Below are 25,762 nucleotides of genomic sequence, written 5' to 3'. Positions count from 1 at the left end.
TTCTCTTCTCCAGGTCAAACAGCCCCAGCTCTCTCAGCTTGTCTTTATAGGAGTGTTCCATCCCTTGGATCATTTTTGTGGCCCTCCTCTGGACACACTCCATCAGGTCCATTTCTCTCCTGTACTGAGGACTCCACATCTGGATGCAATACTCCAGGTCAGGTCTCACCGGTGTAGAGTAAAGAGGATGTCACCCAGAATGTTTCTGGTCATTATTCATACTTGGGCTGTAAGAACATAGCTATCACTCAGATCTTGTTTGGGCTCCAGCCATCTCACATCTTCAGTGTGGCATTCTATTTCTCATCTTTCTCCTTAAGAGACACACCATCACTTCTGGAGATAGTGTGTAATACTGAAATTCAAGAAAGTGGTCATCCTCTACCTCGTGCCTATCCAGGATGATCAAACATATTTTGCTGAAACATTCAATTCTTCTTCTAGTGAAAAGAGAGCTATAAACATCATCACCTCACTATCTGGGACTTGAAAATACCATATTATGTCTTGCAAACAGTGGCTGCATACACAAATATTAATTGAAAATAAATAAGTAAAATAGACTTTTAAAAACGGAGAAGGCAAAATGCTGGCAATCAGGAAACTGCTGACAGCCCCATGCCCTTTAGCACTATCCGCAGAGGCTGTGGGAAGGCATGGAAAGGCCGAGATAAGCACAACTCAGCACTGATGTAGCAGAAAAAACCTTCCTTCAGCAAGTATAAATACGTCAACATTAGCTTGTATTTAAGTACAGCAAATCTCAGTACTGTGTCTATTGGACTACTATACGTGACCTACATACAATGCCATTATACAGTAAGCCACAAAGACCAGTTCTGTCCTGTAATGGCCTATCAGCTAAAAAGACAAAAATCTAGGAGAAAACTTCCATGAAAAACATTAGCTTACTGATCATTTTTAAATCTAAAATTTCTACATTTCTCCATGAGAGTTTAAGAGTCCTGACAAATAGCGAAGATATCAAGGGATTTGTTATTTTTCCACTTACAATTTTAATCTGACATTCTGGGAATTATATCCATGGCGATCTGGATGTTTATATGTTCTCAACTGTACCCACTCAAGTTTAATTGTTTAAACAGTACCACAGAATGGAAAGATCTCAGTTTCCAAATGAAGATGAGACAAGCCATGTATGCAGCCTGGTTATCACCCTGCTTAGTTTTCAGAATGCAGTTGCCAGACTCAGGTTTGCAGTAACAGTTCCCTTCCTCTGCCCACCAAAAAGTTTCTCCTGATACTTTTGGTGGTCATCTCATGTTTAGAGGAAACTACACCAAGTAATTCAAAGTGTCATGCTTTAATCTACACTTCTTTTAAGAACACCTTTACACCTTCTCAGGTATTCAGTTTTGCCTAAAACTCCCCTCAATTTACCCTCACAACAATGAGGTCCTCTGTACACAGTTTTGATTTACCTTATCGAAAATGTTGGTCATTTGAAAGACAAAGAGATGTATCTAAATGAGATACAAAATGCACCCAATCTAGATCTACCATCTCATACCTAATCCCCCTTGTTACAGTCTCATACCAAATTTCACATTTCATTAGCATTGCCAGTGCATTACCATAAACAAGTAAAAAGAAAAACAAAAAATCAGGTATTATGTCTAGCATTACCCTGCTCAGATAGACTTCACATCCCATTCTGTAGGACTGAACCTTCTCCAACTGCTCTGCCTCTCTGGAAATCAAAGCGTGTAAATTACTTGTACAGAAAAGATAGTTGCTCTTATATAGCAATGCAGTTCAGGTTAGAATTTAGTGTAAAGAATCTAATGTGCTGTGTGAAAGGGGCACAGAGATCACTCCAAACCCACAAAACCATTCCTCAGAGCAGGAATTTTTTCTTGGCCCTGCAAAGAATAGGCACTGAAAGGTCCTTTCAGTGAAGGCATTTTACTAATAACATTTGGAATACTCCCAAGTGTTCTCACTTAGTACGCGATTTCTGTTTATGAGCCTCTCAACACTTTAAAAAGGGAAGGAAAAGTAAGAGTGGGACTTAAAAATAATACTTGATGTCAGCACAGTATCATCCTACTTTGGAGAGGAACAACTGGGATGAATTCAGCTTAATTACATTTTTAAAGCTAAGCAATGGCTAAAAAGTGGATGAAAACATGTCAATACATTTAAGCTTTAAAAGGTTGATACTTAAGTAGGTAATTCCTCCCTGATTTATATCTATCAAAACAGCAAGGTCTACCACTGACATTCTTCAACACTTCAAGTACAAGAATTACAAAAATGCCCAAAAAGAAACTCGGACATCCCTGCTGTATGTGTTCCTTTATAGCAGGTCTCAATAGTCCTGGCCTACCTTCCAGTGGGACGCATTTCTTTAGGTCAAATACAACAGTTTCTTTGTGGAGGAGCAGGTTATTAATAAATAAATAAATAAAGATAACCGCACATGAGAAAATCATACAAGAGTTGGAAGAGATATTTTGTTCATGCAAATGGTGAAATTGTCACAGAATCATGTGAAACAACTGGTTTGGGAAGGTTATGTTAGATTAGTAGACAGCTTGAAGAACAGTTAGACTTTAAGGAAAAGAAAAATAACCTTTTACTGCTACATGAGGAAATACATCCCCTGAGGCATGAGGACTATTAAAGAGCTGAAGCCATCACTCTTACTAAAGGACTTGGATGTATTGACTGACGAGAGGCTCAACATTAGCTGGCAATGTGCACTTGCAGACCAGAAAGCCAAATGTATCCTGGGCAGCAACAAAAGCAGTGTGATCAGCAGGGGAAGGGAGGAGACTGTACCACTCCACCTTAGTGAGATCCCTCCTGCAGTACTGCTTGCAGCCCTGGGGCTCCAAGCACACAAAGGACATGGACCCATCAGGGTTGAGAGAGGGCCTCAAAGATGACCAGAGGCCTGAAGCACCTTTCCTACAAAGATGGGCTGAGGAAGGTGGGAATGTGCAGTCTGGAAAAGAAAAGGTTCCAGAGGGAGCTCATAGCAGCCTTCCTTCCAGAACCTAAAGAAAAAAAATCCTTTACTCGGGGGTAGGTGAGGTGCTGACACAGGCTGCCCAGAGTAGCTGTGGATGCCCCACTCCTGGAGGTGTTTAAGGCCTGGCTGGATGAGGCCCTGGGCAATCTGGTCTAATCATTGACTACGACAGGCAGGTTAGAACTAGATGATCTCAAAGGTGCCTTCCAACCCAGATCATTCTGTGATTCTGTGTTGCCTCTGGAAAATTTAATTTAGCACCCCTCTCTCTATCCCTTCTTTTCCCTCTCCATCCCCTCTACCCTAAGTTTCTTCCCTCTGAAAATGTCTCTTAAAAAAGTGCCACCTCTAATAAGAAACGAATGAGACCAAAGCCTTAAATGCACGCTGGTGTATACTCAGAAACCATCCAGATACCTGAACATGGGAATCAAAGTAGTCTGCAACACCCTGATATTTTGTTCCCATCACTGGTGCAAGTTAAGAAAGCTAAGAACCCATACACTAGCTAGAGATAGTCACACTGCAGCAACATGAATTACACATGCTTTCTTTCAGAGAAAAGATTGGAGAGGAGAAAACAACAGCTGTAACTTATACATAGGCCTGATTGAACATCAAAACAGAAACTGTTATTCCAGGTCATCCACATATGGCACAACACCCCCTTTCCCCGTACCACAGCTATAGAACACGAGACAGTGCTGTGAGAGGAGCAATGACTGGCTTTCATCATAGAACTGCTCCACGTGCGCGGCTGCTGATGACTAACATGAGAAGACCACTCATCACAGAACGCAAATCATAAAAAATACTGCAAAGCAGGATTTGGTCTTTATTGAGACACTCATTTGTGAAGTCAATGAGTCAAGGCGAGAAACTGGCAGTATAGTCTTGAATTAAACTATGTCTGAAAGGAGGCTCTATTGACAAAGCATTAGCTTGAGACATGGCAACTGTTTTGTGCAAATAAGATTGTTAAAAGCACCACGGAGGTTCAAAGTTCCAATTAGACAGACATTTCTAAAGCAAACCATTTATTGCATACCATAGCTCTAGCAGAGTGATTTCAATCAGTTTTGAATATTCCTTAAATAATCCTGAAATAATGTAAGTAATGTTTGAGGAAAAACTTGCTTTTTCTTTCAGCACAGTGAGCTATCTCGATTACGTTCTTCTATGAAACACATCATAAACAATTAAACTGCAGATAGATATTACACACCTTGAAGCCTAGCTCTGTTTCATCTAAACAGATGACTCAGAAGGAAAACCTGTTTGTAAAGGGTTTTCATGTATTGAAACTGGTTTGTCACTTTCAGAAAACTGAGATACTTTTAGATCAATATAGAATCAAAGGAGAGTATTCATACATTTTTGTGATAAAGAGTCCATCAACAATAACTACATTATGCATCACAACCGCAAAGCAGAACAATTTCCTGAGTGAGGAAGGATGCCCCAGATTGCCCCCTACAGAATCACTGATACTATCTACTTCTCTAATATGAAATCCTCTGCCTTCAACTATAGAATCATAGAATGTCCTGAGCTGGAAGGGATGGGACCAACAAGGATCACTGAGTCCAACCCCGGCTCCACACAGCATCACCCAATTTCAGACCCTATGTTTGAAAGCATTGTCTAGACTCTGTGTGAACTCTGGCAGCTTGGGGCTGTGCCCACTGCCCTAGGGAACCTGACCGAAGAGAAGTCTGTTATAATGAGAGACAAGTCTGAACACCTCAGAAATCCAAGTCAAACTGAAGGATGCTTTAGGTAAAATAATCCATGTTAGCACAGAAAGGAAAAGCAAAAAAAAAATCTGAATGCTTCTAGACAGGCCAGCTGTTTTCTTTCAGCTTAGATATGCTCATACGAAGCATCCTGAGAAGAACCTTGCATGAGCACAGTTATCCCTTTCTGTAATACTTATTAACCTTGACCACCTTAAAAACAAGACTAAAGGCTGGCATAAAGACAGGAGAACAAAACAACACTAACATATCTTTGTAAGGCAGTAGCTAAAAATATCGTGGCAGCTGCTCTGTAATTTGAGTTTTAACATTTACTTTTTGAAACAGAATTCTTATCACAACAACGAGATCCAAAGCGTTCGCAGAAAAGAAAACAGAATTATCCTGGATCACGGATGACGAATGCTTACTGCTGTTAGTTTAAGACTTGCTATTGTCTGTCTTGTCTTCAGTATTCCACTGAATTACATAATAAAATATAACACAATCAGTCTTCTGAAGAATGCTACTGTAATCTCAAGGTGTTTGCTGAAGAGCAGAGGGCTGTTAGCAGGCTATGTGGCAGGAAAACCGCTTGCTAAATTCCTTTCTACGAGTACCTTTAGGAGAAAAGGTAAAGAATGGCTGCACTGAGCACAGCTCAAACAACAACAATTTGAGCAAAAACTGAATACAGAACAGGAGCTGTTTCTCTCACCTGCACATTCCTTTTCCAACAGGTGACTGTAACATTTTACTTAATTCCACAGTACGCCAAGAAAAAAATAGTGAATGATCAAGTGCTTCCAATATAATGAATCAATCTGCTACTTGTTGTTCTACAGAGTAGTAAATAACTGTTTAGTTAAAGTGTTGAACTCTGGTTCAACAGTCTTGGATTAAAAACAAATAAAATGCTACCTAGGCCACACAACTCCAATTTTTCTGTCTTATAAACTGTTCTTAATATTCATAAAGAAAACATAAAATTTAGAAGGACACATTAATTATTTACTTCAGTTGTATTTTTAATAGCACAAGGAAGTGCCTCTTGCAATTGCTAACCCCCCTCTGGCAGCAGCCATCAGTAGCCCAGCTCCTGGTATCAAGGCTCTAGGCACACAGCATTCCTCCACAACTCAACATCTGCAGCATACTACTGTGGAGCACCAGCAAGAAGATCCACAATACTGTGCTAACAAAAATAGTTACACCTTACAAAGCTCAACTTCTAAAGCCAGCAGGAGTATGGGGCAGGAAACAACCAAAAATTAGTGCTTTCTTTTTTAGATGCCAAATGATGATAGATTAGAAGAAGTATTTTTAGTACCGTTTCACCCTCTTCTGAACTATGCAGCTGAAAGAAAAATGTGCAGAATTAGGATAAAATCTCCTACCACAAAGATTTAAGCAAAGAGGCTCAAAACTCAACCCCTGAGGATATGAATTTGAATAGAAAGTATTTAGGAATAGAAAACAGAGCAAACTAGCTACAGAATCTGAGGTGACCAGCCAAGCAAGAATTAATCTTCCTTTGTAAGTAAGCAGATAACAAAGCTAAAGCACACTGCATCATTTCACCTTCTTCCCAACAAGATCTCCAATATTTTAGGTAACATATTTTAGTCTCTTAAGCAGCATAATTACCTGAATATGTTGAAACTGAAAGATTATCATTATCATTAGTTGAAAATGAAGACACTGAAAGAGGGGAGATCAATTAGATGAAGTGGGAAGTTGTCAGAGCAAGAAAGAAGAGGCAGAACACCACGCTTAGCTCCAGAATGCAAAAAATGGGAAGAAAAAAGAGAAAAAAAGAAAAAGAAAAAGTAGGTGAATAAGGTGCCAGAGGGGTAAAGAGAACATGTGTGAGATTTCCAGTGTTCAGTACCCCAAATGGGACCATAAGTTGATGTGTGAGATTCCGGCATTCCTGCCTTGTAATATCTGTTGTGGTACTTGAAGTCTTCCGAGAGGGAAACTAGCATGGAGTGAGAAGGGAAACTCCTCTTGTTCTCTCTAAAGGCACTGCTCCCCAAAGAGGTCAACTGATCCAAATGTTAATTGGACAAATGTTTCTGAGAAAAGCTTCTGTAAAAACAGCTGAAGAAAAACCTCATGACATTCCAGAGTATGTTTATTAAGAAGAACACTCTGAAATGGAGCTTTCTTCCAAAGAGGAGGATCTGAAAATCTTGGATCCAGAGCTGATTTCAGAAGTGGCATAAAACTCATGTTTCTGAATATAGTTGACCATAGACTTAAAGACATTTGTTTTGTTTGTGACCTATGCACCCCATTCAGAGCAGCAGCTGTACTTGATGAGGAATGTTAACAAGTAACTCTAACCAGCTAAATGTCACATTTATATGAAAGTTTACATTAAAGAAAGTAAAAATGATACATAGATATAAACATGCTACTTATAATTTTATTACTGAATCTTAAGTAGTAAGGATTCACAGAACCATTGGATGACTGAGGTGGAAAGGGGCTTCTGGAGGTCATATTGTCCAATTGCAGCTGATCCAAAGCAGAACCCAGCAAGATCTTGTCTGGTCAGCCTTACACATGTGGAAACTAGAAGCACAATATACACTGTCAGCCGTTCAAAAGAATTTAATTCTACACATTAGCACCTTTAATTATACACAGTTACTCATTCCTCTGACTCTAAAGCACACAGAGAGAATGGAACCCTTTTACTGTGCAGTTCCATAGCATCTATGCAATTACCCTCTTTGACATCCCAAACCTGAAGAAAAATATTACAAAATCCCTGAGTATTTATACATACACTTACAGATTAAGCAAGCTTTCTCCTACAGCGACACTACAAGCACTGAGGGCGTATATTAGAAGAACTTCAACAACAACTTCAAATGATATTCTTTTTCTGCCATTTAAATAAGAATTCCGGGTCTTAGGTTTTGTGAAGTATTAAGATCATCAGAACAGTAAATAACAATCCAGGACAACCACAGTTCATCTTCTAGATTATTGACGTGTGAATGTTTAAATTAAACTTGGCCCATTCAGTCAAGTGAAATACAAAGCCAAGACTCACAGAATCAGGAATCATAACATTTGTAAAAGACCTCTAAGATCATCTAGTCCAACCACCCACCTACCATCAGTATTTCCCCACTAAAACATGTCCCTCAGTACAACTGCTATTTTTTCCTTAAATGCCCCCAGGGACAATGACTCCACCACCTCCCTGGGCAGCTATTGCTGCTCCTATCGCTGTTACCTGGGAGATGAGACCAACCCCCACCTCGCCACAATCTCCTTTCAGGTAGTTGTAGAGTGATACGGCCTCCCCTGAGCCTCATCTTCTGCAGACTGAGCAATTCCAGTTCCTCCAGCCACCCCTCATAAAACCTGTGTTCCAGACCAGCTTCACTGCCCTTCTGTGAACACACTCCAGAGCAGAAGAAAAGATAACATAGTTTGTATCTGAGAAGCATGGCAAGCAGAACCTTCACCATCATGATTATGATCTTTGTGTGTTTAACTGGGAACAGAAAGTATGTGTCTGTATTTGATCACAGATTTTCTTCTAGGAATTATCATACCAAGGGAGAATCATTTAAAAAATAGCTTTTTCTTATATTTAGCTTAGCTTACAAAAGTAATCAAAGAAGGATTTAAAAAACAGGAAATGCACATGCCGTGGCAGATAGAAATTCCTTTTAATCTTGCTTCTTGTCATGTTTTGTCTTAAAGGAGAAGCCACTTTTCCTGTTGCTCCTAAGCAAAAGAAGACTCTAGTGAATGCTTAAATGGAAGGCAAAACCAGAGCATGTCACAGCGGCAGAGTCCCCTCATCCAAACAGCCACACGGCAGCAAATGTGAGATGACAACAACATAATTCAACTTCTGCTCTCTCAAGTCAAGGAATAAAAGTAGCTGATCAAAAAGAAGAATGAAGAGATAGAGGAGATCCTGACTCCACCCAGCTTTACATCCATCAAGCACACCTCCTTAACTCCTAAACCTCATCAGTTAGAGGTCTGGCCATCTCTCCATGTTAATTGTGGATTGTTTGCCAGGCCAGAAGATGGGCGTTTTTCTTCCAGGGGACGATCCAATGCCCAAAGCTCAGACGAAAGCATGCAGATGAGCCTGTGCTACCCACTACAGGAGATGCGGCAGTTCTTCACCACCCACCAGTGCCAGACAGCCACAGAAAGCCTCATCTTGTCCTCCTTCCACCCCCACAGGGCCCATCAGGGAAGCTTCAATACTCGGAAGTTTATAACCTATGCTTGTCACTATCAGAGATGCTTGTCTCAGACAAACAATCACAACGTTTAAGACAGAAAGCATCTTCTAGCAACTTTTTTAAAGTCCGCTGTTTTCAAGTTTTATGTCTCCCATTTTTACCTCTCCCCCAGTCTGGCTCTAAAACAAATGCCTTAATGCCTCGATTGATGCCAAGCATTTCTCCCCATTATGGCAAAGAGATTTCCCTCTGATCACGTGGAAGCTCTAACTCCAGCTGAGGCAGCTAGAAAAACAGAACACCACAGTGCGATTTCAGATTACAGGTAAAAAGACAACTCTTCATTAACTTCAACAGTTCTGCAAATACTGAACCATGAAAGTCTTCTCTTATTTCCTCCTTCCTTTCAGTGCAGATGAAGCACCCAAAACCTACCTTCATTATGAAAAACAACCCCCCACAAGTATATACTATAATCAAGTCCTGATCCTCCCTTCCCCAGACATAAGCATACTGTTCAAAACTCTTCCTTTGCTTCATCACCTACGTAGCAGAAACATCAGCTGTGGAAGAGCAGCTTCATCAGAAGTAGAATTTCTGTGTCATCTCTGTTAACATGCCATATCTTTAGACTACTACTATGGGTAGAGAAACTTCGTAACAACCAAGTGCTTAAAGTAAAAGCTTTCTTCCTACTACAGTATTATAGATTTTATGGATTTTATAATCCATATATCATTAGCAGGCTGGGAACCTGCAGAAACTTACTGTGGCTTACTGTCATAGGTGTGCTGACAGAGAAAAGACAAAGACTGAGCTCTTTCTCCAGAGGCAGCAGCAGAAACAATTACAGGTTTTGCCACCAACAAATGTTGCACCACTGGACAGATGTCCTCCAATTTATAGATATTCTGCTAAGCTGCTTTTCACCTGGTTGTTGTCTCCAGTCACTCCTGATTAAATAGTGTTCAGTGCAGACACAACTGCAAAGAATGTAACCATCAAATTTTTATATCTGCTTACTTACAAGACAGACAAGGGGGATGGAGGAAGGGCCCAGATTTGGCACAGTTAAGGATCTTCTGACCCAACATTAACCCTTGAATTAACCAAAAGGAATCTGAGGCAGCTTTAACACACGGATGAGTCAAGCTATTACTCCTTCTTGTAACTTTTAAAGAAACAGCGTAGCCAGCCCAGCCTAGCAGTTTTGAATGATGTTTCTCTAACAGTTACATGTATAATACAAGTAATTCCTTAGAGATCAACACAAACAGCAACGAGCTCTGAACACCCAGCAGCATCAAGTTCACTTTATTTAAACCAATTTCACACTTCCACACAGTGGAAGGACTGCTGACAGTGCAGCGGCCAAGAAGAAAACCTCTCCCTCTGCTCTGCCTACTGCTGCTCCACCTGCTGCTACCCACGGCAGGCCCCAGGAGGCGGCTGAGCTCAGCAGCCAAGAGCTAAACCAGACAGGGCACCCGGCTTTCTGCCGGCCCAGCACAGTAAGAGCCACCTCTGCTGTTCTCCAACGCAAGGCAGAGGCACAAACATCTAAGAGGAGAAACTGCAGAGGGAAGGTGCAAAGGTGCAAAAGCAGGAAGAACTCCTCCAGCAGCAGCAGTAAGGTGTTAGACCAGCTTGGCTACTTGTGAAATCGGGCTGCCTAGGCCAGCACTTTCTCTTCCAGATGATAAGGCATTTGGAATACAAGCAGCAGGTCTATATCATCACTCACACTGCTGTAACACCCCTGGCTATCTGAAGAAACAAAGCTGTCTGTCAAAAATAAGGCAACACATCTAAGCACCACCACCACATTTCCTCTTCATTCAGAAAAATGTGTGCCCTTAGAATGTTTGTTCTGAAAATACATCAGCAAATGCAAGAAGGAAGACAAGAAAGACCACAAAGAAAGAGAGGACTGCATTCTGTGGGGATGCCAATGGACGTCGCACCGTGCTCTGCAAACTTCTCCATGAGAGACACAGATTTCTTCAGAAAGCTTTGCATGTATAAACTGCTTTCAAACTGTATGCACAAAACAAACAAACAAATTTGATAAACACCGAAGCAGGGCAAGAGTCCTAAGAAGTTTAGAAAACCCTGGGTTACTGCGAGGGTAAGTTTTAAACATATATCTGAGGTCTTACATTTTACAAGAGATCAAAACAAGTGAAAACTGGTAAGGCATTTCTACTCTTACTTCCTACTTAGATCTTAGATCTAGAAAGAAAAGGCACAGAAAGCGACACGCAAAGAACGAACAAGGAAAATCCTTCCTGGCCCTTTGTTTCCAGTTACTCTGCTCCTAACCCCTCCTGCTCCCTGACTCTGCAAGGCTGAAGGGGAAGAAAGACAAACTACAGAAACAAACTGCTGAGAACAAAAGGAAAAGATAACAAAACAAACCAAAGAAAATGAGGGAGTAAGATAGTAAGAAATTCAATGGCAAGCAAGCAGCACATTAAAAAGATGGAGTATTTCCATCACCAAACTTGATAGCTACGGGTAATGTTCTATTTTCATGGCAATGTCACAATGCTCTTGGCAGCATACAGATCAGCAAACTCCTGGGGCGTGCATTCTTCCCCTACAGTAATGCAATATTTCACATCAGCAAAGGTTTCTACATCGCTCTCCTTTGCTTGAACTTCTCAAATTCACCTCCTCGGAGCCTTTTCAGATACAGCCCTCACTGAACTTGAGCAAGGTCACGTGTGGACTGCATCAACAAAACAAGGCCGGAAGCATCCCTGCTCATTCACAGGTTATTTATTTCACCCATTCAGCTCATCTCTGAACTGACCCGAGGTTTCAAAGGAAGGAAAACGCATTTGAGCACTGATGTTCTGAGAACACCCTGAGCAGCTGCAGCCTTCATGCAGACGTCCATCACAGCCACTTCCCTTCAGATGTGACTGTTTCATCATATATTTGTGACACAAAGCAGCTTTGAAATGTTACCACTGATTTCCAAAACAAACATTTGAGCTCCACTGAATCCCAGGCACTCGGAAAGCCCCCATTCCCAAAACCATGAAGGCCACAGCAATCTCATTAGAAGTACTGATACAAATAAAAATCAAATCCTCATCGACATGAACTCTGCAATAAAATACACAAATTGCCTGCAAGACCAACACGTTACACTGAGTTTACTGAAAAAAAAATCATTGCTGGTATTTCATAAATCTTATTTCCCAACATTGGAGAACAGCGAGTTTAAAGTTCTCTTAAAATCAAGCTTTTCATTAAAAAAATAAAAATATAAAGCCCCTTGCACTTCATGCATACAACTGAGGGTTTGATGCCAATCAAATTTAGCAAGACAAAGTTGTTCACGTTTCTCCTGTATATTAATGCCTTTACTTAATCAGTAGCCCATTCAGAACGGTCTCAAATAGAAAGGAATCGCACAGCTGATGCCTTCCAATTGTGGGCACATTTTAAAATACATTCTGGATAATATGAAGTGTCCAACGTGTACTGCTTTATTTCCTCCAATAAACTGCAAACAAGCAATCGTGTACTTGGAGCTTTTCCCAACTCCCAGGACAGCACTTCACCACCATACTGTTCATTTGCTATGGCAGGCAAAACTAACAAAGTTTAGGTCACTTTCTCAGAAAGACCTTTTTCTTTTTTCCACTTAGTTAAACTACTGGGGAACCCACACAAAGCTTCCTTAGTGAAAAATACTTTCATTTTTATTTCTAGCAACTTGGGGTTCATTTCCATTCCACTCAATAAGTCACATTCAGGATGTGGAGTTAGAGGACAGGCATCTTTGATACAACCAAGCAGCCCACAGGCAGCCCACTGCCTCACCTCCATCAGCCTGAGAGCAGCTCGGTGATTTCTGTGGCAGCTGCTGCAAGCTTTATAAATCCCTCCACATGGGGTGTGGGTGGCAAGGTGCTGGCAGCACAGGGACTGCAGGGGTGGCCCCTGTGAGAGGAGGCCAGATAGAGCTGGGCCCAGTGACCCACTGCAGGACAAGCTGGCAGCATCTCCGGGAAAACGTGCTGAAGGAAGAGCAAAAAAGAAACCAACAAAAAACCAGCAAAGACAAGGGAACAGAAAGAGCAAGAATCAGCAGAGGGAACACCAAGGTCACAGTAGGAGGAGGTGTTCCAGGTGCCAGAGCAGATGTCACTGCAGCCCAGGCAGAACACAGAGCAGGAAGATGCGTCCCAAAGGGCTGCAGTCTGTGGGAAGCCCCGGCTGAAGCAGATGTTTTCCCCGAAGGGCTCTGCCTGCACCAGGGCAAAGGAGAAATATGGGAAGGAGGAGCAGAGAGGAACTGCCCCCACCAACTGTGCTCAGCCTGGGAAAAGGCATGAGGAAAAGTGTTCTTTTAGTGTCTGAGTTTTTGTTTCTTACTGTCCAAACCTATTTTAACCAACAAATTTTCCCCAAATCGAGGCTGTTTTGTCCACAGTAGAAATTCGTAAGCAACATCCTCATCTTTTTCCGTTTATCCTATGGTCTGTCCCAGCCCCCTAAGGAAGGGAGCTGCAGAGATGCTGGGTGAGTGCCTGCTGTGAGCCAGGGAGAACCCACCTCAACTCACAGTTCTGCCTGACCTTTTCCCAAGCATGCTGATGAAGCAAGAGCTCAGACAGAGATTTGTGTTGCACAGCATGAGCGTTATTACTGCTGCTGAGTCCCAGTCCTGATGGGGAGAAATGTAGTACAAACTGGCTCCATGCCCAACAATTCTGAGTGAGGTTAAAGACCTTTCTTTCATCTATTTATCCTTGTGTAAAACCAATGCAAGTCACAGAGCACTTTCTACGATCCAAGCTGCAACTATTACTGATAGAATACCAAAGGCACTGACCACCCCATTAACATCTCCCTTCCTTGTTTATCAGAAAGCCCTCCATAAGTTTATAAAGCCTTTCAGAAATAATCCAGGTACAAAAATTAGCTCCAGTAAGTGCCATTTTTGTGCAACTGGAATCCTACATAAGCTGTCATTTACATTTAAACCACTGACTTCAAACAGACGCCCAGTTTTAAAAGGAGACAGATTGGAGCCATCAGTAGCACAGAGCAGAACCACCAAGGCAATAATTAAGCCCACTCAAAATACTGCACCACACTTCTCCAAGACACTGCCTAATGCAGTATACGCAAGCTTCACCGTGGGAGCTGCCAACGTTATTTCTTCCTTAATAGGTTGCAGGCTTCAAGAGGACTTGATATGGGAAAAGCACTGTCCCCATGTGAGACAGCCCAAATAATAATGTGGTCTCGTCACATTTCTGTCAAGTTTTCTCACCCACAAATGGTCAGTTCTCAAACAGAAGGAGTAAAGAAGTCCTACTCCAGTAACAGGAGGAACAGTAACTGCTGAAGTAACAGACTGCTCTGTTGAAGCAGTGTAGGAATGAAGGGATTATAAGAGGGCTTCCCCAAAAGATCCCTCCCTTCTGTGTCCAACAGCAGCCAGCACTGTTCCCAGGAATACTCACAGCCCATTCAAACACTCCAACATCCCAAAGTGAGAGCCAGTCCCACACATTGACATAAGGACAGAAGGAAGACCCTTTCCAGTTCCTTTCTCTCTCATTCACATCCTTCTTACAACAAAATGTTCTACATTTAGTCAAAAACATCTTCTACTATCAGGCCCCAGCTGGTTTGCCAAACTGAGCATTGCTGCAGAAGGAGTAAGTGAAGTTCTCAGGACATGGATCAAAACATCTTTCAGTTCACCTATCTCCACAGGTAGAACAGAGGCCCTGCCCCTCTGTAGTGTCTCCAGCTGATAAGCTTGGCCTTCAGACTATTAGCTACACCTGGACCAAGACCACAAACGTGCAGATTTAGATACCCTCAACAGCAAAGGCACATCCTTCATTAAATACTTTTCATTAAGTACTTTCTGCCTTACTCCATTAGAAGAGGAGCGTTGTTATCACTTAATTTACCATGGACACGTTTAGCTAGAACTTGGAAGCCTCAGATATTGATATAACCATTTCTACACTACCAGAAAGAGAGGATAAACACAGATGATACTTCTGCATGTTTTAGCAATCAGAAAATGCTCTAATACTATGTACTTTAACTGGTACAGAATCTGGAAGGTACCGTAACAGGATACTCACTGTACAGTGAGTTCGTCTTCTCCGATGTGCTTCAGCTGAGTAAGAAGCACTCAGGTCAGGTAAACTGAAAACTGCCAATGATATCTTCTGCCCAGCTGTCCCAACCTGTCTGAGACACCTTCATGTGTCTTAAACCAGAGATAATCTTCTCAGACAGCCAAAAAGCACATATCTTTACTTGAACCAATCTGTAAGTAGTCCATAGGCTACAACTAAATAATGCACGTCCTTAAACTAAACGTAATACCTTTCACCTTTCACTTCATGACTATTTTTAACCAGTATAATACCAGTGTGTTTCAGGATCATCGCTCAGTTGTTTTTAAGGCCAATGCATGTAAGTCCATCTACTAGCAACCCATCAGCCTTAAATTCTCTCTTCTCTTTTATGTTGATTCAGGCTTTTACTCCTCTATCTGCATTTCCACAGACCCAAACCACACTGCTTTCCCTCTGCCTGCACATATGAGGCCCCTGCAGCCGCTCCCGGTGCCCCCAGCTCTCACCCCACCTTCTGTCCTGTTAGCAGCCCTGCAGACACCCCGGGCTCTATCTCCCCAGACCTGACTTCTCCCTATAAACACCCTCAGGCCCAGCACCCTCAGACAAGTGAGCTCAGACGCCATCCCCACGCCTTTTCCCAAACACTGAATGAAACAAGCTAAGGAACTGCAGCCAAAGAGAAGAACATCACCCAGTTCGCTATCCATTCCCAATCCATTCCCACACCTCAGAAGGAAGCGCTGCTTTTCACCTCCTTTACCCGAACATTTAAAAGTGAGCAATGTACAAAACAAAGGTCCAAGCAAATCATTCACGGTTTTTAAGGAGAGACAAAACGAAGCAGCACCGTACTGCTGAGGCTTGCTTTTTAGCTCAGGAGTGGAAGCCTTCGTAAGAGGTGCTATTTACAGACGCGTACAGCAGCGCAGGAATTACAGGTAGAAGGGCACGCGGGGCGTTACGCACACCGGCAGCATGTGCGCCTGCAAGCCCGCACGGCGAGCGCGGATCCCGCCGCTGGGAACCGGGTGGCCACGCCGCCAGCACGACCGATGGCGGCTCTCGCCGCAGCCGCTGCCGGCCCCGAGCCCCCACCGCCGCCCCGTCGCTCCCCGACTACCCGCAGGCCCCGCATCGGCTGCACCTGCCGAGCCCGGCGCCGACGGCCCCGCCGGTGTCCCCGCCGCGGGCCCTCCACCCGCGGCCTGCCGCTCGCCGCCCCGCTCCGCCCGGCCTTGCCCGCCCGCCGCCTCCCGGCCCCGCACCGTTAGCGATGAGCTTGGCCGAGAGCTGCTTGACAAGCTCGGGGATCCGCTCCCACTGGCACTCCGAGCGGCACCGCTCGATCTCCGTCTCCAGCCGCGAGCCCGCCTTCTTGGTGGCCATGGCCGGACCGATGGGCCCCGGCGGAGGAAGGGGCCGCGGCGGCGGGAGCGGGCGGGAAGGAGGAGGCGGCGGAGGCGGGGAAAGGACGGCGCCGGCACCGGGCGCCTGTGCGCCGGGAGCGTCGGAACTCGAGGGCTGCGGCCCTCGCCGCGCTCCCCGCCAGCGGCGCCACCTGCCGGCAGCGGTGGGAACACGGGCGGGCCCCGCCTCGCAGCCACCGCGCGGGGCCGCGGCCTCGGGAAGCGGCTGGGGCCGGCGGGACGCGCTGAGGGCCGATGCGGGCCGGGCGCCATGACAGCCGGGGAACGGGACCAGGGACACGTGCGGGATAAGGGCGGACCCGGCGGGCTCATCCGTCCACCAACTCATGCTCACGGACGCGCGCTACTCCCGTTTCTTAGGCTGTTCCACGCCTTCACACCCAATTACACAGAGGCAGACCTCAGCCCACGCTGGGTGCTCGCCTCTTCACGCCCAAATAGCAGGGGCTGCAGCAGCTCGTGCATAATAAAAACCTGGGCCATGTGCACGCTGTTCCCTACCTTCTAACAGAAGGAATGCACTGCAGTGTCTGAGTGGAACAAAAACACCAGCCAAAAACCAATTTGAATAAACACCGTGCATCTGCATCCAGTGCTACTTCACTTAGCACACCCGTTCTGTAAACCTGCACGGACCTCAGAAGAATAGTCTCAACTGACTTGTATTGAAACGCAGCAAAACCACAAGGACTGCAGTGAAGATTATTCTTGCCAATTGCCACTTACATTTCCCAAAACGAGGACAGAGCCCCCACTCACAGAAGAGCCAGTTGCAGAAGACGCAGGGCAATCTAAGGCACCAGACACAACACATTGAAATGATTTAGATGTCTCCACATCCAAGTGCAGACTTCTCCAATGTATTCTCTTTCTCCACAGAAAGAAGGCAGAGAGCCCAGTCCGTATCCAGCTCAGTCTGTGAGGACTGCTTACTGGCTCTGACAGTCAGAGCACAGGCTGGGTACAGTGCTGCTTTACATGCCGCATCACTCTGGATCTAATGCATTTTAGTCTTCAGAAGCACCAAGATCATATGTGAAGTTCAACGTTGGGCAAACTTACCATTACCATTGTGAGAACAAGTCAACCCCTGTCCTTAGTACTGTTTTCCAATCCCCATGAATTAAGATCTTCAAACTCTTGGGGAATGGTACCATCACCAGCCACCTTTACATAAATACTTCAGCTAAATGTAAACACAACACTCCTGTGTGCTGCTATAAACAAAGCAAAATTTCCACAGTATTCCCTAATTAGCAAATACTAGGAACAGGTGTTTGCTGTTTTGGTTTGGAGTATTTTATCATCAGCTGAAAGACCACAGTTCTCACAACTCTATGGCAGGTGACAACAAATGCCTTTCTCAGTGTTTTCAACTAATTTACTTTTAACTCCCAGTGCTACTGAAAAGTAATAATAAAGAATTCAGCTATTACCTGGCTTTCCCCACGTTGCTGTTACAGTACTGGCAGGCTTCGGTTCAAATTCAAGCAGCATATACTTCAAATGTAAAGAAGTGAAACAGAAACAAAGAATAGCAGAACATAACAGCGTTTAAGAAATACAAGGGGGTACTACAGGAGCAGAAGGAAGATTCAGTACTGCGACAAAAGCAAAAGGAGAAGGATGTGATGGAATGCTTCTTGTTGTAAGTGAGGTTTCAGAAGATCTGGAGGACATTAAACTCATCAGAGAACTGAGCTTAAATGGTCAGATAAAAGGATTAAATGAAAAATGAAACAGCAAACAACAGCCGGACACCCCTGACACTGTACCTACTGGTTCTTTTAGGCATAAGAGGAGGAAAACAAACGCTTTAATTTTCCCAAATAGCTAATTAGCTTATGAAGATTATTCATATTTATTCATAACAATTTTAACACATTTTGTTTGCACTGATCACATCATTTCAGTAAAAGCTGAAAAAAGAATAGTACTAAAATATTTACATAACAGTTCAGACTTATTATTTCAGTAGTGACTATTTATGAAGTGAGACATCTACACAAAAGGATTAGAGTATTTGGAAATGTATTGGAAAGATTAGGAAATCTGCTTTAACATTAGTGAAACTTCCACACACCCATAATGGTCGAAGATTCCATTGTAGATGACCCATAGCCATATGCATTAATGAATCTGGAATGAATAGTATAACAGTGATACGGAACACAAGTCTGGTTCTCTGTGCTCTTATCAACCATCATTTCTTTTCCCAACCAAAACAAAGTGTTGATTTCTGAAAATAGCCTACTAATTAACCTGCTAGTATGGACTGATGCACATGCACACGTTACTAGAGATAGAAAGACTGCCGGTACAGTGAGTTAGCTGGCTAGTTGGAAAAGATCTCATTTCTGGGAACTACAAATCATAATTCATGGCAATAAACGAGATTGTGGCAGTCAACCTCTTAGTCTCAGGCTGCCCCCTTCCCACTCAGCCCCAAACCTCCTCCAATACAGGGCAACAAGAAAAATAATGCTTGATTGCATTCAGTGCAATTACATGAGCTAGGTAGGAGGAACAGTAACTTTCAGTCCACAGGAACACCTTGATACACACTCTGATACTCCAGCTAATCTGAAAATAAACCTAATGGAGTTTTCTGCACTCCTACTCCATACAAAAGTGCTGGAATGTCAAGTGTTGCTTCGCTATTACCATAAGCATTTAATACACAAGGTTACCTATTATTCTAGCTTTAGTCTTTCACTACTGACCAGTTTTTCTTCTAAAGAGTGTGCTTGAAGCTGCTAATCAAAGTGCTGCTTATTAAAACAATTTCCTTCATCAGAGTTCCTATAGCATACATCACAGACATGTAAACAGAATCACAAGGGTTGGAAGGGGCCTCAAAGAGATCATCCAGCCCCCTGCTAAAGGAGGTTGCCTACACAATAGGTGACAATAGGCATCCACATGGATCTTGAATATCTCCATAGGAAGAGACTCAACCTCTCTGGGCAACCTGTTCCAGTGCTCTATCATCCTTGCTGTAAAGAAGTTCTTCCACATATTTGGGTAGAACTTCCTATGTTCAAGGTTGAGGCCATTACTCCTTGTCCTATTGCTACACAACACTGAGAAAAGCCTGGCCTCATCCATTTACCTCCCCACCTCTCTTCAGCTATTTATAAACACTAATCAAATCACCCCCTCAGTTTACCTTTCCCCAGGCTGAACAGACCCAGGTTATTTAGTCCTTCCTTACACAAGAAGGCCCTCCAGCTCCAGGCCCTTAAACATCTTCACAGCCCTCCACTGGACTCTAGGAGATCCCTGTTTTTTTTCTGGAATGCAGATCCCAGAACTGGACACAGTACTCTAACTGTGGCCTCACCAGAGCAGAGCAAAGAAGGAGGATCATCTCCCTCAATCTGCTGGCCATGCTCTTTTTAATGCGCCCCAGGATTCCTTTGGCCTTCTTGGCCCCAAGTGCACACTGCTCACCCACGGCCAACTTGTTGTACACCAGAACAGGTCCTTCTCAGCAGAGGTCCTCTCTAGCAGGTCATTGCCTAACCTGCACCAATGCATGCAGTTATTCCTCCCCAGGTGCAAGACTCCACACTTGCTCTTGTTGAACCTCATCCTGGTCCTCCCATCCCAACTCTTCAGTCTGTCCAGGCCTTGTTGAATGGCAGCACAGCTTTCTGGTGTATCAGCCTCTCCTCCCAGCTATGTAATACCAGTAAACTTGCTGAGAGTGGACTCTATGCCTTCATCTCAGGTTGCTGATGCAGATGTTGAATACTGGACTCAGCACCGACCCCTGGAGAACATAAAGTAACAGAAGACAGTTCCTCTTTTATCTCCACAAAGCATGAATGGAATTACAAAGTCAACACTGAAAAGAGAAGCTTTGCCACTGCAAAAAAAGAGAAGCTGGCCACTGCAGCCAGTCATCCCTATGACATTTAGTAAAGTCCATATGAAAACTGTCAGAGAAAATACAGCAGTGTGTATGGTGTCAGAGTAAATATACCAGTGACACCTGCTTCCTTTTTGGGAGCCTCAAATTGCAATTTAAAGGTAACTAAAGTAAGAATTAACAGCACCCTCAAAACCAACAGTTTGACTACGTCCATGACCACATGCAACTTGATTTCCGCTACAGCTTATAGCAAGGAATGCAGTCACATATACAAAGTGAAATATGCTGTAACAAAATATTCCAACATTTCAAAGATTTTTATGAGTTTATTTTCTTTAAGATAAAATAATTACATCTGTGAATGTACATGGATTCTGTAAACCACAAAGCCCTTCATGCTGTCTGAAAGTTAAATTCATACAGAGATTCAGGAATAAAACTCTAGCACGTTTTCCCACTCCACAATAACTTTCGATTTCACAGCTCAGTGCTTTCAGATCTGATACACAATGCATTTTTCAATCATGTATTTGATATACTGTATATAACTGATACCTGATAAGGAAAGCATGCCTTAACAATCAGATACATTTATTTTCCACATTTGTATGAAATCAGTTGATTTCAACTTTTAGTATTTAATGAAAACCAGTGCAGCAGTCATCGGCACTGATGGGCTGAATCTGAAGCTTAATGACTAATTGTGCTACAAAAGATCAGCCAGACTCCAGAAGTCTCCTTTCCACGACCACTCATACTAAATGGAAACCAGCACTTGCAATGAAAGGGCAACAGTATAATTTAATAAGCAATGTATTTCAAAAATCACACCGTTCAGACAAATGTTTCATGCTGCATTTTAAGCCTGTCATAACATTTGTTATAAAATACCCTGTGCGTGACAAACACATCTATTTACACGGACAAAGAAACATGAGAAACATGGCTTTAAATAAAAAAGTACTTCACTATTGATAGGCCTAATAGATGTATTTTTATCCAAGTTTAATTACTTGTTCCACAAATGTATTGTTAGAGTTGCACCATTACACTGCCAGTAAAGTTGCTATTCCAAACACTTAGTACCTAACATGAACCAAAATGGGAACAAAGTTAGCTTTTTCTCACATTTACTGTGCCTATATGAAACTTTCCAGCCTTCTTGAAGGGTCTGAGGATTTGAAAGGCAAACTTTAGCTACTTCCAAGTTCAGGGAAAGGCCAGGTAAGGTCTAAACATGGGTTTAAACATAAAGATGTTTTCCTTTTCTTTTGACTCATTTATGCAAGAAATGGCCAGAATTACAGTACAGTGAAATAAATACAGTTTTGGAAGAAATCTAACCTTGTTAAACTTTGGTTATCTCCCTGCTTTTCCAGTTAATTTTCTTCTATCCAGCACAGAATGTACACCTTGCACTACTTTAAGCTATTAAAGTAAAAATAAGATACATATTGCATTTTAGGAAACTGGGAGTCTGTATTTTAGTAAGTATGAAACTCTTCATGAATCTGAATAAAATCTCTCAGTTAGGAAAGCAACAGCAGCAGCTCTTTCATATTATTGTGAAGTTGCTTGATTTCATTACACCACTGGCTCAAATCTTACTTAGGTTTTGTTCCAAGATCAATTTCCATCTCTACAGGAATGACTGTCTTCATATAATTGGTGTTTCAAACGGCACTTCTGCACCCACTTTAAGGGAAGATGAAGATGATGTGCTTTCAGCATTAGCATTACTGATATAGCAAGCACAGTGCAGCAGCTGGCTTGCAGCCTTTCTTCAGTTCCTAAATTCAACCATTTTAAATACCAGCTATTGTTACACATAGGAAAAGCTTTGAATTTCTGGTAATTTGTTTAGCAATGTGTCCTAGCTACTCTCTAGTAATAAAAAATATGTATATTAATAGTAAGCATCAATATTTTCCACATTGCTATTTAAATACATCTGCAAACACGACAACAGTATCTAGTGTCATGCCGCATTCAAACTTGGTCCTCGCTACTGTATCAGCAGTTAAACAACTTGCAAACTGCAGCGTCACACCACTAGAGGGAGTAAAAAACTACATATAATTTCAGTTTCTAAAGCAGTAGCTCAGTTCAAAGCGTTCATGAAGAATGCTCTGCGTTGTGAGTATTGCACCGAACGGGTAAGGAAAACGAAATAAATCAGAGGAATCCACGGGGATTCGCAGCTTCAGGGCACGAAACGATGACAAAATGCCAGCAACCTCACTTGTTCATAGTTACAGGAAGGAAAGATGTGGTGTGCTCTCAGCAAATACTGTTTTTCTGTTTGAAAAGTATAAAACTGGAGCAAAATGCTTTGGCTTCTGCCCCCCCCAATAATGTTAATAATTGGAAGGAACAAAGGATTGTCACCTTCAGGCTCATCACATTCCTCTGATTAGCTTGGGAAATGCCAGCGACACCCCATGAGAAGGCTGGAGTCACACAAAAGTCAGACAGAAGAGCAGTAAGACACAGCCTGACATGACCCTAGGGGAAGAACCTGGAAAATTACATCCACGCTTACATCACCATTTTCCACAGGCAAGGATCTTTTCAAAGAGAGGAGGAGACTTCCTAGAATCAGTTGGGCAAACTCCAGGAGACCTGCACTTCAGATGGGTAGGAACTGTAGGAGCTGGCAACGCATGGACTCAAAAAGCGCTGGCTGCCATCTCTGCATTGCAGTTAGGAGACCTGGCCAACCAGTCTACCTCTGACTAAAATAACTGGCAGAACCACCAAAATACTGGTATTAGGTTTTGGAAATAAAACCTCCTGTATATATGATATAGCACTTACTAGTAGATTAATAGAGAGAACGAGATTGGAGACCCTTGACAAAGAAATGCATGTAAAAATATAGATCTGTTTTTAAAGCTATCAGGAGATTTAACTATTTGGTTAAATAACAAAGAGGTGGTGGACTCTTCATATCTCCAAAACAAGACTGTATGCTCTTAAAGTAACATGAATTGGTGAGATACAAGTTACTCGCTCAAGAGAAGACAATTTACACTTGACAGTGTTTTCTATGCATGGTATCACAGAAGACTTCATAAGAAGTTCCCTGAAACCATTGGTGCATTGTGCACTGGCAGCCTACAAAATGCCAGTCATTACCAGAAAGGCTACTGAGAGCAAAGCAGCTGACATCATTCTGCTGCAGATCTGCAGCACATCCATAGCTTGGGTGCTGCATGCATTTCTGGTCTCAGTAGTTTGACTCAGCAGGGCATTCCCTATGTTCTTGCTATATTCAGTTGGCTTCGCACACTGTGACTTACATCTCAGTCTACTCAACCTTTCACATCTCTATTGCTTTACACTTGTATTTTTTAGCAGAAAGACAAATTTTGCATCTTCTGAGATTCTCCAGATATCCCAATTTTCCCTCTTCTTGTACTTCATTGTGGTAGCTCCTTTCCACAAGAAGTTGCACTGAATCTTGTCAGGAAATGATCAGGACCAAAGCATAGCTTATTTCATATACACTCATAGACGTTAACATGATCAAAGAAGTCTCTGAAAGGTCCAGCATTTGTCTGAAGCCAGAGAATGGGTAATTTTGAGGCTGTTTCATTGCCCTGGACATCATTCTACCTATCAGTGCACATGCAAACTGAATATATCAGACAGATTGATAAAAGTAAGCATAAAAAGCAAGAGCATTACTGCGACTGCAGTTCATTAGTGAAAGATACGAACTACGCATTCTGTGGGCTTTAACTTTCTATTTTCAGATCACAAAGACAATAAATGAATGAAGTTTCCATGGAACAATTGCCAGTTTTCAATCTTTCAGCACCTCCAGTTGGGTCAAAGTACAGGTTCTTAAAAAAAAACAAACAACACAAAACTACTTAAGTTTCACATCTATATGACAAAGCAAATATCTACGGCTTCCATCTCAAACCCTACTGCAAAGTGTAAAAGTCAAATCAGCCACCCAAATCTGACTCCAGCATACATTTATATTTACTTATATTTACATAAGCATGAAGGTGCTATTTGAGTCTATCCTTTTAGGTTGTCACTCATATGTTTGGTTTTCTTTTTAACAATTATTATTTTTTTTTTAATTTATATATATATATTGTACTTAGCAAATGTAACAGTTGCTTGAAGAAAAAATATTCATTAATCAGCGCATCTAAAACTAGATAGAAGAAATTGAATTAAAAGGGTTAACATGAACAAAGTTCATGAAAAGAACAGGGTAGTAGAGTTGTTTTTGCTCCCCTTAAAAGTTCCCAAACTGCATAACATACTTAGCCCACATGTATCCTGGAAGAGTGTTTTGGTTTCTGCTGTTTGATAGTGTAACAACATGGGCATATTCACACATTTTTTTGTCAAGCTCCTGACAGTGCTGGAGAGACTGGATCAGTCTGAGCTATTACAAATGCTATCAGTCTGTTCTACAGTTGTTTGGATACTTCTCCCTCCTGCCACAGAAGTAGTGCATAATGTAGACATCTTGGGTTATTACCTACAAAGCTGGATTCATTCAAGTACCACGTGCATAAAATGCATATGCTCAGTTTAATTTTTTAACTCTTTTTTCACAAGAAGTTACCAGCATGACTTTAAGAGTCAGTGGAGCAACAGGCATGCAAGATCACCAGCTACCCAGGAAAATACCTGTACTGCTGTTACATGCTGTGCACAGTTCAAAGAACCTCTCCTAAGGGAAACCAAGGTTGAATAGTTCACAATGACATGATATACTTCTTTAGATTGCTTTGCACTAACTTTGAAGCCACCACAGTGGTTACCCACACAATTTAAGACAGAATAACAAAAAACTGTTTTCCTATGTCTGAACAGCATGACCTGAAGAAGAAAAGGGAGTGACTGAAGATCAGAACGTGTATTATGAGTTATTCCAACACAGACAAAGGACCTGATCCACTGCTGTTCACTCCTTGGTGGTTAGTAAGCCTGGCACATAAATGGAAGTACCTCTTTAAGGCAGAAGCGCCACCAATAGATTTCATAAGCCAATGATTCTGACAGGCAGGACAATAGGCTGAGTTTACCGTCCTCTGATCAGCCTGGTTAGCCTTTAACAGCTCTAAAGACAAGAGCATTCAGCCAACACCTGGATCTGCCAAAATCTGATGACTTTTGAGAAGTCTTCCAGCAAACAGCTTGCATTTCTTCCATTACTGCATTCACAGAATGATCACACCTCTTCCAGTGTATTCCACATTCAATAAATAAATAAAATCCTCCTCTCATTTCCTGAATATCCCAAAAACTGGATAAAATAAATTATTAAAATTCCTCAGCTTCCTTTTTGGTAAAATGCTGGGCTGCGAAGTTTTGCATTCTGTTGGCATGACA

At 42.5% G+C, this 25,762-nt stretch overlaps 1 protein-coding gene across 1 annotated transcript in view; it reads right to left on the bottom strand.

The window, feature by feature from the left end:
- The window catches only part of TTC7B (tetratricopeptide repeat domain 7B), a 114,776-nt gene extending 98,142 nt beyond the window's left edge, over nt 1-16,634 (bottom strand). The window contains exon 1 of the mRNA XM_072338611.1: nt 16,360-16,634. Within this exon, the coding sequence (XP_072194712.1) occupies nt 16,360-16,480 (121 nt within the window). The 5' untranslated portion in view covers nt 16,481-16,634. The remainder of the gene's footprint in view (nt 1-16,359) is intronic.
- Nucleotides 16,635-25,762: the final 9,128 nt, after the last annotated feature.

This window comes from Excalfactoria chinensis, chromosome 5 (genome assembly GCF_039878825.1).
Source record: "Excalfactoria chinensis isolate bCotChi1 chromosome 5, bCotChi1.hap2, whole genome shotgun sequence".
Taxonomy (NCBI): Eukaryota; Metazoa; Chordata; class Aves; order Galliformes; family Phasianidae; genus Excalfactoria; species Excalfactoria chinensis.
Note: the sequence above shows the minus strand (reverse complement) of the source record. Positions and strands in the feature narration are given on the sequence as shown.